This window comes from Perca fluviatilis, chromosome 1 (genome assembly GCF_010015445.1).
Source record: "Perca fluviatilis chromosome 1, GENO_Pfluv_1.0, whole genome shotgun sequence".
NCBI classification, from domain to species: Eukaryota; Metazoa; Chordata; class Actinopteri; order Perciformes; family Percidae; genus Perca; species Perca fluviatilis.
The window spans coordinates 8,471,903-8,489,408 of record NC_053112.1 but is presented as its reverse complement, the minus strand read 5'-3'; the positions used below and the strand labels follow the sequence as shown (position 1 = coordinate 8,489,408).

At 41.4% G+C, this 17,506-nt stretch overlaps 1 protein-coding gene across 3 annotated transcripts in view; it reads left to right on the top strand.

The window, feature by feature from the left end:
• The window catches only part of wipf2a (WAS/WASL interacting protein family, member 2a), a 37,781-nt gene that overhangs the window by 11,754 nt on the left and 8,521 nt on the right, over positions 1 to 17,506 (top strand). For 2 of the 3 annotated variants that reach the window (XM_039801777.1, XM_039801767.1), the window contains exons 2-6: positions 3,137 to 3,291; positions 5,378 to 5,510; positions 6,049 to 6,177; positions 9,905 to 10,238; positions 11,689 to 12,050. In XM_039801777.1, the coding sequence (XP_039657711.1) occupies positions 3,229 to 3,291; positions 5,378 to 5,510; positions 6,049 to 6,177; positions 9,905 to 10,238; positions 11,689 to 12,050 (1,021 nt within the window). In that variant the 5' untranslated portion in view covers positions 3,137 to 3,228. The remainder of the gene's footprint in view (positions 1 to 3,136; positions 3,292 to 5,377; positions 5,511 to 6,048; positions 6,178 to 9,904; positions 10,239 to 11,688; positions 12,051 to 17,506) is intronic. The other variant, XM_039801786.1, reaches the window with a different exon arrangement.

Below are 17,506 nucleotides of genomic sequence, written 5' to 3'. Positions count from 1 at the left end.
CGCTCTTCTTTTTCCTGACGCTCAATGTCGAAATGCTCCTTCCTCGCTTCACGGACGTTTCCCAGGAGCTGCTTGCTGCCTTTACCCCAAAGACTTTCCTTCTTGAGAGCAGCACGTTGTGAACAAGCATTTGTTTCCTCTGTGAAGCAGCAGAATGAAACATGCTGGCATCCCTCCTCTGCATCTGGTCTTCTCTTTAACCGTTGCATTAGTGTAAACAGCAAACATGTTGCAGCTAATCCTGGTGATGTCATGTTTTCACCACAGAAAGGTGGAGTGAGTTTATTCTTTATTCGCCTTAAGCCTCATTAATCCACGATGACTGTGTCTGAAAATGAGTCACAATCACGTTACCACGCTACATATTGGATTTATTTGAGAAGTGTCCGCTCCATCACAGAGGGAGCATTGTCTTATTTGGGTATGTTGCTGTCTCTTTTTCTGTTCTAACTCTCCCTAGGTTTCTTTTCCATTTTCATTTTCTTTCTGTATTTTTACATTTAGTTTATTCTGGCTTTCATCTTTCTCAAAACACCATATTGTTGTTTCTTTCTCTCTCACTTGAGATTCTCTGTTATGCTTCTGTTTACTACAGTGCCACCTTTTTTCTTCTTCTTCTTCATTTCTCATATATCTTTTGTAGTACTTTTCTCTCCTGTGCTCTTCACTGTGTTTCTTTCACTGTGTGTTATTTTTGTGCTGTATGTGTGTGTGCATTGTTGTATTCATTCCGTCCGTGTGGTGTTGGGTAGTCCTGTGGTTCTTCTGCTTTTTCTTTTTCATTTTTTCCTTCTTTTCTCCTTTTCGCCCTGTGCCCGTGCCCCTTACTTTTTTCCTGTGTGTGTGTGTGTGTGTGTGTGTTTTTATTCTTGTTGCTGTGTGTGTGCCTCTGTGTTCCTTCCTGTGTGTGTGTGTGTGTGTGTATGTGTGTGTGTGTGTGTGTGTGTGTGTGTGTGTGTGTGTTTGTCCTGTGTTTTGTGTGTGTATATATGTATATATATATGTATATATATATATGTATATATGTATGTATATGTATATATATGTATATGTATATATATATGTATATATATGTGTATGTATGTGTATGTATATATATGCCTGCTGCTGTTATGCTCTGTGTGTTTTTTTTTTTCTTTTCTTCTTTTCTTTCTTCTTTTTTTTTTTCTTTTTCTCTGTTCTCTTCTCTCTCTTTTTTTTGTTATTTGTGTGTTGTTCTTTTGTCTCTTTGTGTGTCTCTTTGTCTCTCTGTTCTTTTGTATATGTTTTTTTTTTTTTTATCTTTTTTTTTATTATGTGTGTGTATATATATATGTATATATATGTATATGTATATATATATATGTGTATATATATGTATGTATATATATATATATGTATATATATATATATATATATATATATATATATATGTATGTATATATATGTATGTATATATATATATATATATGTGTATATATATATATATGTATGTATATTTCGATATCTATTTCGATATCTCTCTAGATAGATAGATAGATAGATAGATAGTGTGTGGGAAACTCTGCTCTCATCTGAGTCAAGTTTCACATTAGTCCTGTCACAAATAATCCTATAATAATATAATCCAGGGCACTGTTACAGCCACTTAAACAGACTGAATGTTGTGTTTCTTGCCATAGAAAGCACTTTATTATTGTGCTCTGCACAATAATAAAGTGCTTTCACTCTGCCGCTATAATACAGCGGCTTACAGTATGTCCTCGTTACTCTAAGCAGTAATGAAGTCGTTCACTACAACAGACCGAGCTCTATCAAACCCCAAAACATTTGACTTGTTAAATGTAAAGGCATTTATCAACTGGTGACACGAGACAACGCTGAACTTTACTCTAGCAAAGCGTAGCCGAACGTGTGATATGAAGTACACCGTTGTGCTTGTTTGTCCTGGTGATATTTGTTTTCTGGAAGTGGACGATTTGTGTCTCCTCCTTCCTGCGTTTGTATCCTCGCTCACACCTGTGTTGACTTTTGTTCGGCACAGGTCCGTTGGACAGTGTGGGGTTTCCATCCAAATTTTAACCAAATCATCAGCAAAATCTGCAAAACAAAATTCAAATGTATGCATGTTTATTGTAACTAGTAATCCTCCAGTCAGGTTCCATTGCACCATTGCAGCAGGAAAGAGGGCATAATTAAAAGAGCTAAAAGGTTTTACATCTTATAAGATAAGACTTTATTAATCCCACACTGGGGAAATTCCTGTGCTACAGCAGCTCAAAAGAAAAACCATGTACACACATCATAATAACACAAATAAACATTAAGTAGACATAGGAGAAAACCTATACATAAAGTATAAGACATAGAAAAAATAGAATCCGTTATTATAATAATAATAATAATAATAATCGTAATAAAAACAGACATATTTACACAAAGACACGACCGTATGTACACCGAGACACATGAGTAAGCTGCTGGTAAATAGAGGTGACATATTGCACAGTTGGCAGTAACAAAGAGTGATAGATAGATAAATAAATACGCATATAGTGCAGGATATTGTCCAGTGATGGCTCATATTGCAGAATCAGCGAGCAGTGCTACATTATGATGTTGTATTAAAGAGCCTGACTGCTGCTGGAATAAAAGGACCTGCAGTAGCGCTCCTTGTTGCACTGAGGGTGCAGCAGTCTGCTGCTGAAGGAGCTGCTCAGGGAGCTCCCAGTCTCATGCAGGGGGGGTGGGGGGGATGAGAGGTGTTGCCCGTGATTGATGCCAGCCTGGCTTACATCCTCCTCTCCCCCCCACCTCCTCTACGGTGTCCAGAGGGCAGACCAGAACAGAGCTAGCCCTCTTCACCAGTCTGTCTAGTCTTTCCCTGTCCCTCTCTGTGCTCCCAGCTCTCCAGCAGGCTACTGGAGCCATCGATGCCTAAAAAGGGATTATTTCAAGTTCACCGTGTCAAAAAACCAACACTTATTCATGTTTTGCTGGTCGCAGCAGCGTGCACCTTACATAATTCACATACATGATTTACACCTGACTTCCGAAGCAGAGCTGCCTAACAAGAGCGGCTGTGCAGTTAAAGACGTTTCAGTATTTCATAATTTTTTCCTCCCAGCATGTCAGTTAAAAATTTGTCGTTTTGCAGGAGTCGCCGTGTGTCGTCTCAGCTGAGACGGGGAAGTCACCGGTCCTTTATCCCCCCACCCACTCACAGAGAGGTGCCAACAGAGGGACAGGATGCCTATTCCTCCCCCTCCCCCTCCTCCGCCAGGACCCCCGCCTCCCCCCACCTTCCATCAGGTCAGTGACCCGACTGAACGCACACAGCACATCACACCACACCACACCGCGAAGGTTCAGCGCCAGTCGGCCGCAGAAACTGGCCCAATATATTGTTCAGTGTAGCAGAATTTATCTCCAAGACGCTGTACTTACTTACTGTGGATATACGTAGCGCTAGAGCTGTAATCGGGCCTTCAAAGTTCGGCCCAACAAGGCCCGAGCCTGACAGAATTCGTTTGAGCCTGACAAATACATTTTGATTGACAGCTTTTTAAAAGCCCTGAACCCGTTTACAGCCCGACATTATTCAAATGTGCGCTCGCACACACACAGATCTTTAGCCTTTTGTCAAGAATGAGTCATGAATACATTTTTTTTTTTTTTTTTTTTTTTTACATAATTTATTCACGACTAACGTAGGCTGTAGGCCACTTGGAAGTCGGAACAAAGAAATAAAAGAAGTCCTCCAGAGGCCAGCCTCCGTTTCCCCTCCTCGGTATCCATTTTGGCGCTAATCGAAACGCATCAGCTGACCGCTCATTTGCTGCGCAACCCGGAGCGCAAGCCCAAGCCCGAGCCCAAGCCCGTGTAAAATGATAGAAATTAAGAAGTCAGGTTCGGGCAAAGATCTTCAGCTCTACACGGTGATGCAACTAGCGATTATTTTCATTGTTGATTAATCTGTTGATTATTTTCTCAGTTAATGGATGAGTTGTTTGGTTTATAAAATGTCAGAAAATCGTGAAGAATGTGAATGTGGTTTCCCAAAATCCCAAGATGACGTCCTCAAATGTCTTGTTTTGTCCACAACTCAAAGATATTCAGTTTACTCTCCAAGAGGAGAGAAGGAACTAGAACAATATTCACACACACTCCAGAAGCTGGAATCAGAAGTTTACATTTTTTTTCATAAAAAGTAACTCAAACAGATTATTCAATTATCACACACCAATCTATATTTTTATTCTATTTTATATATATTATAAGTATTCAAACTTCTGCGATGTTTGTCTAAGATTCAAATTTTTGTTACTTGCACGTTTCACTTTATTTATCTATAGGATATAAAAAAAAATTACAGGACATCTGAAAACATGAAAGGGGAGAGAGAGGGGGGAATGACACGCAGCAAAGGGCCGCAGGTCTGAGTTGAACCCGGGCCCGCTGCGTCAAGGAGTAAATAAATAAATAAATAAATAAATATAATGAGCATCGCTGGAGGGAGCCTGAGTTCGTAAGAGTTTCATCGCCAATAGTCTATATCCACGACCTTCCACTTCCGGGATTGCTCCTCTGCCCCCAGAAAACAAAGTTTTCAAGTTTTCAAACAAGTTCCTTCCCGAGGCTATCTCGCAGTGGCGCCGTGGCTCCGTCTGGCCAAGACGATTGTGATCGGTTTAAAGAAATGCCGATAAACCAAAGCGCGTTTTTCTCCCATCCCAGAATGTTGTGTGGACTACTTCCCACTGGAATTGGTGTGCATATGACAATAAAAGAGCTTGACTTAAATCCTGCATTAATGTCGCGTACAACTTTAAATTCCCAGTAGTTGCATCAATGCTTAGTGTTTCCTTTCATACTTCTTTAATTCATCCTACAGACGAGCAGCTTCCTGTTCTTTCACTCAGTCTTGAGGAAGATGATTGAATTATAATAATGATAGTAAATTAGTTTTGGCTGGATTGGTCTAACGCCCTGTATAAACACACAACAAGGCAATAAGGGGACAGTAGTTTGATTTGTTTAGCCTGGAGGAAAAGAAAAACATTTCCTCTTAGAGATCTGTTGTGCAGTTACTTATTCTTGGAAAAACTTAAGAAAGCTGTAGTCTGGGCTGAAGCTCAGGTTTTTCCTGTTTGTGTTCTCACCTGACATGAACATCAGAGAAGGTCATTTACAGCAAAATATAGAGTTTCAGGGTCTGCAGTCGAAATATCTAACCTGGCAGGATGACAAGTAACCAAGCTACTGAGTCATGTCGGCTTGTGTTTACACGCTATGGTTCAAAGTGTGCCGTGTGAACCCAAACAAACAAAGCGTATGGCTACGGTTCAGACGAGAGGAACTGGAGGTGTGATTGGATACTTGTGAACTTCCTCCGCAGGCGAACACGACTCCTCCCAAACTGAGTTCGTCTGAGAATAAAGGCCGAGGAGCGCTGCTGTCGGACATCCACAAAGGGGCCAAACTAAAGAAGGTCGCCGCGATCAACGACCGGAGCAGTCCGATTATAGAGAGTAAGACACACACACACACACACACACACACACACACACACACACACACACACACACACACACACACACACACACACACACACACAGTAACCGTGAGCTTCTGTTATAAAATGTACACACAGAGAAATATGTGTTTTTGTGTTTATGAAATATGGGGAACATACACAGAACAGTTCTACAACGTGAGTTTAAAAGTTCATTCTTGAACTTGTAAATAAATATCAAGGATTCCTAACTATAGTAGCGTCTTCTGTAGCTTTCAACCACATTTTGAGGTCTTCAAACAACTGAAAAAACAAAATCAACTGAGCAAACTCCATCTGCTTCTGACGAACACTGTGAGAAGCCGTTCGAAGCACAGAAAAAAAAAAAAGAAGCTAGTTATTGGACATTGAGTTAAGATTATTTATTTGCAATTTGGAGCTCTATTACATGGAGCCATATCTACTATTATGTCCAAATATTTGAACATTACAATGTGTGTCCAGTCTTGCTTTCATATTTGTTTATATTGACGTGGATGTCAACTTTTCACCAGAAGCAGGAGGAGGTAGCAGTGGAGGAGGAGGAGGAGGAGGAGGAGGAGGAGGTGGTTTTGGAGGCGGAGCTCCGTTGGGAATGGGAGGCCTTTTCCAAGGAGGTGTGCCAAAATTACGCCCAGTTGGAGGTAAAAACGTTTTTCTTTGCTTTATTTGTAATGTGATTATTTATACCTGAAAGTGTCGGCTACGAATTAGCATGTTTTCTGTAGTGTAGAAGTGTTCTTATCACAGAGAGGGGAGCTGAAGTCACAGTTCACCTCTGGACGACATGTATATTTATAATAATAATATTTATATATTTATTTTTGATAATAATATGAATTGTCCAGTCGAGCAAGTAAAAAAAAAAAAAAAAAGATTGCACTTGCCCAAAGTACATTTTTAATTTTAACTGGCCCCTATGAGGGGAAAAAAAAAAAAATCCAGAGGAAAAATGTCCAAAAATGATCGGGAAGTGGCCGGGTTGGCTCAGTGGTAGAGCAGGCGCACATATACTGAGAGGCTTATGCCTCGACGCAGAGGTCCAGGGTTCGAATCCGACCTGTGACAACTTCCTCTTCTGTCTTCTGTGAACCGTAGGCTGGGTAAACCAGCCCGATCTGCCGGCGATTTGATTTCTCCCCTGCAGCTCGGTCTGGAGACCTGTACATCTGTCTATCCTGCTTCTGTTACACATCTGCGGGGACCAATCACAAACTGGCTTATCCACCTGGTGCTTTAACACGATGACGATAGAGGAGCGACCAAGCAGCTTCTTGTTTACATCCAACATAGCGGCCACCGGAGCGCAGCAACCCGTTGATGCCGCTGTCGTTGCTACGTCACCCGGATCGTTGATCTGATTGGTTGAAGGACTATCCAATTGCGTACAGAGTCATTTGAACTACGCCCGTTGATCACGCCTCTTGTGCAGTAGAAAATACAGAGCAGACTCCCCCGACTAATGTTCAATCTTAAAAGATTGAGCTTGGTCTGCTGATAGCCTGCCTAAGTCCAACGGAGAAAAGGAGAAGAAAACTCTTTTCTCTTTATTTCCACTGAGCTTTTACTTTTATTTCTACTCTCAGCATTCTGTTCCTCCACGACCATTTTGTGGTTATAGAAAATAAACAACTTGTGCGGAATATTTTAAAGGCCATTAGCCAAAGAAGTCCACAAAGTATGAATCAGCGGAGAAGATTTGGACATGAACGCGGTTATTTTCCCCTTTATCTGAGAAATATTTCCAAATTAAGAACACTTGTGACTGAGGGCGAGTTAGAGATGATCATTCATGCTTTCGTTTCTTCACGTTTGGATTACTGCAGCAGTCTCTGTAACCTGTTTGAGTAAGAAGGAGCTTTACCGTCTCCGGTCTGTTCAGAACTCTGCTGCAAGGCTTTTAACTCGCATCAACAAAAGAGCACACATCACAACCTGTTTTAGCTTCACTTCACCGGTCACTAGTCCAGTATAGAATTCAATTTAATACCCTAGTCTTTACTTTTAGAGCCCTGCACGGTCACGTTCCTCCCTACATCTCTGACTTGATTCAGCTTCACACTCCCACCCGTAGTCTGAGGTCATTGGGGCAGGAGCTATTAGTGGTTCCTCGCGCTCATTTTAAAACTACAGGGGATCGATCCTACCAATCAGTGGCTCCTAGGCTGGGGAATGTCTTGCCTCCCTTTCTACGTTGTCTGAATTCTGTCGAATCTTTTAAAAAGCAACTGAGGACTCTGCTCTTCAAGCAGGCCTTCAGTTAGCTGAGGGTTTTTTATGGTTGTTAGTTTTTCTATTTGTATTTAAATGTTCTTGTATTTTAATTTGTTGTATTACATTTTATTGTGAAACACTTTGTGATTTTTATCTGTGAAAGGTGCTATACAAATAAACTGTACTCACTTGCTTGTTTATCTCTGACGGAGCAGACGTACCCGTGGTCGGAGCTGAAGCAGCGAGGAACGAGAGAGATATGAATTATGAATGAAAAGCTGGAACTTGATTATTTTTAGAATATATCAAATATTAACTGTAGACAGAGCTGTAAGGTCGGACATTCTGCCGTACGGTTTGCATCGAGCCAGTTGCCACTTTAATAACTTTGACCCATAATGACCCAAAAGATTATTCATTATCAGTTTTCCAGATCAATGATTAGAAATGTTTTATGGCAATATAACATTTTGTTTTAAAATGCAGAAGTACTCTGGTTTGTGAGGTACTTACTTTGTTGAATGAGCCCAAAACATTCCTGGCTTGTTATTTTATTAATTTACTTATTTCTCAATTTATATTTAAAGTACTATATCAAAATATCTATTGATATTGTGATAGAAAATGTAATATACTTTGTTTTAGCTCTCATCAACCCTCCATCAGTCGATTAATCGTTTTAGTCGATCGACAGAAAATTTATCTGCAACTATTTTGATAATTGAATTGAATTGGTCCTTTTTTAAATCCTTTTTTTTTTTTTTTTTTGAAAATGCCCCAAATTCTCCTGTTCCAGCTACTCAGATGTTTGCACAGATTTGCTAGTTTTTCTTTGTCCTGCGTGATTGTTGAAGGAAACTCTTTTGGGTTCGGGCCTTTGGTCGGACAAAACAAGCCTTTAGGGTTGGGCGGTAATACGGTATACCGCTGGGTCTTAAAAATAACAACAGTATGAGTTTCTATACAGTCATTAAAAAAACAAATGCAATGCACTTATATAGGAGACAAGGATTAGATATTAAATATAATGTATGTAAGTATGTGTGGTTGTCATCACGTGACGGTGTGGAGGAGAAAGTAGTGTTTTGTAAGTTGTTGTTGTGTTATTATTGTTCCAGTATTAGTGTTTGGTGTTCAGTTTCTGAAGCCAACAGTTTGACGCTGTCTGAGCCTTGCGTCATAATCTTTAATTAGTCACGGTAATACCGTATACCGCGGTAAAATAGGGAGGAGGGTTGATGGTATCAAAATTTGGATACCGCCCAACCCTAGTCGCCTTTTGTCTTTAGGAAATTGAGATCGCTCCTCTCACCTTTCTCTGACATTTTATAGGATTAATTGATTACTCAAGAAAGTAATCAGCATGTTAATGTTTATTTCCCCCCCTGACTAGGGTTGGGTATCGTTTGGTTTTTTTTCGATTCCGGTGCTAAATCGATACTTTTAAAACGGTGCCGGTGCCTAAACGGTGCCTGAACCGGTACTTTTCAATAAAGTTTAAAAAAAAAAAGAAGAAGGAAAAAAAATAAGGGTAGTAAACAACAGTCAGTGACTTTTTTATTGCTAAGGCCATGGTCAAAATTAAAGATTTAATAATAATGTAATAACTATAACAATAACTTATTTCACCAGTATATTGCTGTTGAACCCCAGATGGGAAAAGGGTATTTTACAATTACTGTGAATGCACCACGAGGCTACCTGTTTTAAGTGAATGCACCGTCTGTGTTGTTTAATTCCGACCATATAAACATAGTACTACTAGTACTACTACTGTATATCTATGAATTGCGACAGCGGCAGCTGCTGCTGCTAACAGAGCAGACTGTTACATCCCGCTGTTGAAGTCCTCCACAGTGAAATCCAGTCACACTTTACACTGTTTAACGTTAGCTGTCAGCATTTTACCGGTGTTTAATCCAGCTGCTAGCTAAAGGTAGGCTAACGTTACATGCTGTCAGGTGTAGTGTAAAGTCAAGCACCGAAATGAGGCACCGAAACTTTCGTTCTTATTCGGTCTCGTTACTACCGTTTACGTCGGCACCAGAGTTTCGGTACCCAACCCTTCCCCTGACCCAGATTGCCTTGTTGTCTGATGTGTTGAAAGTGTTTTTGTGACGTCCTGAACACCCTCCCTGATCTTTGTGTGTCCCCCAGATGGTCCAGCGGGCGGTACGGTGGGCAGATCGGCCCTGCGGCCCCCGGGGTCCCGGCCCGCGGCCCCTCGCCCCCCCCCAGGCCGCTCCCCGTCGCCCTCCCCGGCCAACAAGCCCTCTCCGCCGGAGCACCAGCGCTCCCACCGGCCATCGCTGCCCGACATCTCGCGCTCCTCCTCCAGCAGCTCCTCCGCAGGCAGCGGGATGAAGCACAGCACCTCCGCCCCCCCGCCTCCTCCCCCCTTCAACCGAGGAGGCCGTAGCAACGCGCCGCCTACCCCGACTCAGAAGGCACACGCTCCACCTTCCTCATCCTCGTCTCACAGCAGAGAGAAGTAGGGCTGGGCAATATATCGATATTATATCAATATCGTGATAGGAGACTAGATATCGTCTTAGATTTTGGATATATTAATATCGTGATAGGAGACTAGATATCGTCTTAGATTTTGGATATATTAATATCGTGATATGACTAGAGATGGTCCGATACCATTTTTTGCTTTCCGATACCTGAACTTCCGTATCGGCCAATACCGAGTACCGATCCGATACCAGTGTGTCATATATTTTTAACATATTTTAGTTTTAACAGCTGTATACTACTATCTCTGTATGGATGTGATATGATGTATAACAGCTGTATACTACTATCCCTGTATGGATGTGATATGATATATAACAGCTGTATACTACTATCTCTGTATGGATGTGATATGATGTATAACAGCTGTATACTACTATCCCTGTATGGATGTGATATGATGTATAACAGCTGTATACTACTATCCCTGTATGGATGTGATATGATGTATAACAGCTGTATACTACTATCCCTGTATAGATGTGATATGATGTATAACAGCTGTATACTACTATCCCTGTATGGATGTGATATGATGTATAACAGCTGTATACTACTATCCCTGTATGGATGTGATATGATGTATAACAGCTGTATACTACTATCCCTGTATGGATGTGATATGATGTATAACAGCTGTATACTACTATCCCTGTATGGATGTGATATGATGTATAACAGCTGTATACTACTATCCCTGTATGGATGTGATATGATGTATAACAGCTGTATACTACTATCTCTGTATGGATGTGATATGATGTATAACAGCTGTATACTACTATCTCTGTATGGATGTGATATGATGTATAACAGCTGTATACTACTATCCCTGTATGGATGTGATATGATGTATAACAGCTGTATACTACTATCCCTGTATGGATGGGATATTATTTCTATCTTTGTTGTCGGTCTGGCTCAGGTTAAACAAACTCAAACAATGAACGCCACAGAACTTTCTTTTATTCTCCAGTTTGACAGTCAGTTATAACGGAAAAATAACATAAATAAACTACTTTAACGTAGATTTTCTTTAGAGCTTTATTACGTGGTATCGGATCGGTGCATAACCTCCAGTACTTCCCGATACCAGCGTTTTTGGCAGTATCGGAGCCGCTACCAGTATCGGTATTGGACCATCTCTAGATATGACAGAAGTGTCTTTTCCTGGTTTTAAAGGCTGCATTTCAGTAAAGTGATGTACTTTTCTGAACTTACCAGACTGTTGTAGCTCTTCTATTTGCTTTTTCCCCACTTAGACATTATGCCCACATTACTGATGATTATTTATCTAAAATCTAAGTGTGAAGATATTTTGTTAAAGCACCTATTGTCAACCCTAGAATATCGTCGCAATATCGATATCGAGGTATTTGATTAAGAATATCGTGACGTCTCATTTTCTCCCTATCGCCCAGCCCTAGAGAGAAGCCCCTCCCACCGATGCCCAGCAGAGGCCCGACCCCTCCCAGCTCCGTGAAGCCGCCTCCGTCTTCCAGCAGGCCGCAAACGGGTGGCTCCTCGGCTCCTCCCCCTCCTCCCCCCTACAGGCCGCACGCATCGGGCAACGTCTCCAACGGGGCGTCCAGCGTAGACGGGGCCGGGGCTCCGGAGCTGCCACAGAGGCACAACTCCCTGCACAAAAAACACACCTCGGGAGGCGGCAGCCAAGGACGCAGCCAAGCTCCTCCCCCTCCTCCCTCTCCCTCTCCCTCCTCCTCCTCCCAGCAGGGCAGCAGACCACCACCTCCCGCCAGAGAGCCACCTGGACGCAGAACAGGTACAACCACCTGCACTGTAAACACACACACAGCTCTCAGTATTCAAGTCTCTATCTTTTTTGTGCACGTTATAGGTTTACAAAGTGAAAAAGCCCAAAGTCCCCCCCAAAGGGACTTACCATCTCCAACAGAAAACACTGTTCACCAACTGCTCCAAACAGCTCTATTGTAGTCCAGCCTTTACTTCAGAGACAGACGCCCTCATACTCTGCTTCTGACTGGCTAGTAGTCCTTACCTAGGTACTGTCAGGGCACGCCCTCATACTCTGCTTCTGACTGGCTAGTAGTCCTTACCTAGCTACTGTCAGGGCACGCCCTCATACTCTGCTTCTGACTGGCTAGTAGTCCTTACCTAGGTACTGTCAGGGCACGCCCTCATACTCTGCTTCTGACTGGCTAGTAGTCCTTACCTAGGTACTGTCAGGGCACGCCCTCATACTCTGCTTCTGACTGGCTAGTAGTCCTTACCTAGGTACTGTCAGGGCACGCCCTCATACTCTGCTTCTGACTGGCTAGTAGTCCTTACCTAGCTACTGTCAGGGCACGCCCTCATACTCTGCTTCTGACTGGCTAGTAGTCCTTACCTAGCTACTGTCAGGGCACGCCCTCATACTCTGCTTCTGACTGGCTAGTAGTCCTTACCTAGGTACTGTGCATGTGCGTCTCCCAACAAAGATGGAACAGAAGTGAGATGTCTCACTCTGTAGCTAAAACAGAGCTCAACACACAGGGAGAAAAGAGGAGCTGCAGCAATTTGCAGTACAACTAAAATATGGTGTTTCCTGAAAATTAAACCATGTAAACCTATTGATATAACCTCTAAATACAATTTATGAACCTGAAAATGAGCATAACATGAGCACTTTAATATGGAATGTTCAGGATCACTTTGCAGTCTGTCTGGTTATAAAGTGATCAAGTTACATCTTATATGTGCTTTAAAAGGCACACTTAAAGATACAAATACAGTTCTTCCGCACACCCAGTGTCCAATGATGTACCTCAAATTTCTGGGTGTGTTTTATATTTTTGGCCAAATGCAGAGAATGTAATAGTAGATATAGATATATTTCCATTTTATAAACCTGAACTACTCTGACTTGCTCAGATAGGGTCTTGTTGTGTTTAATGTGTTTAGTACCCGGGTGGATCCAAACGGCGCTGTTCACATAGTGTGTCGTCATCATCATCATCATCATCATCATCACAGAAGACAATGTGTTTATGTAGATCAGTTTCAGTGACCCAGAGCTGCTACCAACGACTATTTTTGAATAATAGTTTAACATGAAGATGATATATAATTTAGTGTATTCTCTCTCCTTTAATATCCTGTCATCTCTCTACTCAGCTATGTTGATCGACTAATCCATCGTTTGACCGAGCATTTCAACACTGAGCGTGTATTACTGTGTGTATATATATGTTGAGGATATGAGTGTGTTCAGTATTTGAACCGTCCCAGTGATGAAGCCTCGATGTTGTGGTGTTTTAAGCCCCCCAACGTCTCCTTCCAGGCAGCGCTGCAACCGTTGACTTCAAGGCACCTAACCCTAACCATTGCCTAATCCTAGTGATTCCAGGCAGCGCTGTCTGGAAGGAATACGTTGGGGGGGCTTAAAACACAGACAAACGTGATGAAGACAACATCTCATCTGGAGGAATGTTCGTCCGGAGGCCAAAGCAAGTTTTGACTCGTAATCTCTGAATGTCTTTTGTGCAACGCAGCCATAAAGCAACAAACATGGAGACATTTCTCCCCGGGGATCTCACCTGCTCGTGACGTGATTTGTTTGGCTCCTCTTAACGTTTCAACACCCCTCTTCTAAAGCTAGGTGTCTGCATAGAGACTTAACATCGTGTAGTTTAATATTTCCTGTTATTTCCACAGCTGCTGCTGTGGTTTGGGACTTGTTTTGCTCATCAGATTTACAGTTGAGGGAATAACAATATTTCAACTTGTGGAATGAATGTGTTTTTTACTTGATTAAAGAGGCGCTATGCAATTTAGGCCATCTCTTCGCTGTTTTCTCTCTTTTTGCTGGCAGGTTTCTCTATAGAGCTCCCCCCTACAGCTTCAGAATAGATATTTGGCAGCACCTATTTTTACTCGTGTGTGACTCCTCTCTCGGTCAGTCTGCCGTTTCCTCTTCCTCTGTTCCTCCGACGATGCTTTCCTAGCTTTCTGCTTCTTTTTTTGCCGGCTCAGCCATGACGATAGTGTGAAAAACTCCATCGCTACCTTGTTAGCCGGTTCCTGAATGGGCGTATGTGTGCAGTGACATGAAGCAATTTGTTACCTCGTGAGATCTGATATCATAAAGTTGCAACGCTGGTTTTTCCGCTCACAGGCGCTAGGGGGGAGCGAGATGACCACCATTCATCCCGAAAAAAAGTCATATAACCGTTCCAATGACTCCGAAGCTGTTCAGTTAAGGTAAATTAAAGAGTAACTCTCGCCAAAATACAACCTAGGGCCTTTTTGTGAATGTACCAGAGTCAAACTTTCGTTTAAAAGCATAATTAGGACTGAAGCACCACTTTTAAGATTTACCGTATTCTCGTTTTTCGGTCAAATTTGAATGGGAGTGGTAGGGGCACTTTTATAGCCCCAAAATAGCTATTTTTAAACACTAAGAAGGCTCGACACAACATGGAAGTTTGCTCCAAGTATCACCAGGGGCTCTACACCTTAACGAACGCGTTTTAATGAAAGAGTTTAATAAAAAAGGTTTTGAACAACTCACCGTAGCTCTCGTTGTTTCCGGCTGGCAGTCAAAACGAGCCGATATCAAAACAAGTAGCAACAGATTTAGTATATCCCTCGTGCACCGGTGTAGTTAAAGTGTAGAGCCCCTGGGGATACTTGTTGTGTCGAGCCTTCTTAGTGTTTTAAAAATAGCTATTTTGAGGCTAGCATAAAAAGTGCCCCTACCACTCCCATTCAAAAGGCCATTTAACCGAAAAATTAAAATACGGTAAATCTTAAAAGTGGTGTTTCCGTCCTAAATATGTTTTTAAACGAAAGTTTGACTCTGGTACATTCACAAAAAGACCCTAGGTTGCATTTTGGCGAGAGTTGGGCTTTAAGCTAAAAGAAAACTGCATAGTTGCCCTTTAAGTGGATGCTATGTGGATAGTGACACATTAGATGCCTCCTTATTGTCAAAGTGTCTAAACACATGTGTTTGATGTGGAAGAAAATATAAAAAAAAAACACCCCCCCCCCCAGAGCAGATTTATGGCTCACTGGAAACATTTATAATATTCATAATTTGAACACCCAAAACAGGAAGGCACTTGTTAGCTGCAGCTCTGTGTTGTGATTGGACGATTGGCCACAAGGCCTCCTGGTTTCTCTGCATTCCTGAAGCCCTGTGGAATATTCCAGCATTCCTCTTCACTTTCACGCTCGCTGCTACTTCTTCCCGACTTAAAACATTTAAGACCTCTTCTGTTTTCCGTCACTGTTCCTATTCTGTGCTCCTTGTCCTTGCTACCTTGTGCTGTAGCCTTTGTTTTTATTATTATTTTCAGATTTTTTTAAAAGCAGATATAAAAGAGAGCTACATGATGTGTGTTACTGGTGCAGACAGTACAGCAGCTGCAGTTTCTGGAACTGGAAATCATTTCACAAGTCACATTTTATAACCGGTTCCCTCCAGACAGCCGTTAGGGTTCATAGAAAATGGGTCACGGTTGGCGTTTTGTTTTCCTTTTACTGCTGTTGTGTCTTCGGTGGTGCATGCAGTACCACTCCCGTGATCAAGGTATTCAGAGTCCTAGAATTAATTAAAGTAGAGGTCGACCCATATGGGTCAGCCGATGGCCGATAATTGCTGCTGATTTATTTTGGCCGATACGTGCTTGTTTTTAACCCTCTATTTGACAGATAAAATGTAACACTAATAATTACTTAAGATACACAAAATTTCTCAACAAAAACATGTATTGAACACTTCACCAATCAGCACTTGTCTACTTAAATTAAAAATGTATAATGTAAAAACATATATTATATAATGTATAAAAAATGTGTTAAATAAACGAAAAACGGGTAAGAAAAAAATAAACTTTGTCAAATAAACTTTTCAATGAAAAAATAAAGTTTAGTGCATATAGTTAGCAGCATTTATCAAACTTCTGAGAACACAAATCTGCAAACTTTCATGAATAAAATAAATGAACAATTTTGACAATAGTAGTGCTGCACACAGTAGCAACCAGCAGCATTTCTTTGTTTTAGGTCTGAAGAAAATGTAGAACACAAAAAATCGGCTTGATATACTATATATGCTTGATATCGGCCGATGCCAATTATGTAAAAAAATAAATAAAAATAAAGCCAAAAATCAGCCGGTTAATCGGTCGACCTCTAAATCAAAGCTGTGTTTTCGTAGAGAATCAAACACAGGTTGTGGTGGAAAAAGCCGAAAGGAGAATAATGTGATTTTTAGTTGCTGATAAAGAACTGATTTTCAAACCGATACTGGAACATTTCTTGGTATCGGACTCCGCTGGAGCTGCTGGAAATATCTGAACCTGACGGGATATCAAACCGTCTTCACAGTATGTGATTTAGGGGAACAATTAAAAATAAACAGGGGCGACCTCTAGCTCACCCAGAGAGAGCGTGCGCCCCATGTAGGCTGAGGCCTTTGCAGCGGCGAGGGTTCGAAGCCGACCTGCGCCCATTTGCTGCGTGTCATCCCCAATCTCTCTCCCCCTTTCCTGTCTATCCTCTGTCTCTCACTCTAAAATAAAGGGGGGAAAGCCCCCAAAAAATAAAAAAAACAAACAAAAAAAACATGAGTCGAGAACTATTGAAGCACTCGGAAACGTTCGGCACCAACATCTAAAGAAGTCTCTTTTGAAACAGCCGTTTTAATTACTATAATTAAGGCTGCACGATGTGAGGAAAATCTGCGACATGCAATAACGTTAAATATCGCGATAACGATATTACTTGCGATAAATAAACCGATATTAAAGTGTTCTCAGTTCTGCATTTCTGCTGCTTTCAGTGTTCTGCTAAAATACAACAAATTGCTTGTTGAATTTAAAACAAATGAACGGAAATCATGTCCAGCATTCTTTTATTTAACAAATTTAAACATTGAATTGAATATAAGGCACAATTTAAAAAAAATAAAAGACTGAGTTACATTTTAAAGGGCAGTTTTCTGTAGGTAATGTATATTGTGCTGTATATTTGTGTATTAATGTACATGGCAACACTGTTGCGCTATGTACAATTGTATAGAAAACGTGTGAAAAGAAAAAAATAAATAAAGGGCAGTTTTCTGCTGATCTTTTCTTTCAACTAACTAAAAATCTGAGTGTCTTTCGTGATATATCGCAGCCTTTGCGATGGCGATTTAAAAAACAAACAATATATTGTGCAGCCCTAACTATATTGCAGAGCAGTGGTTCCCCTAGGGGTATTTAAGAGTAT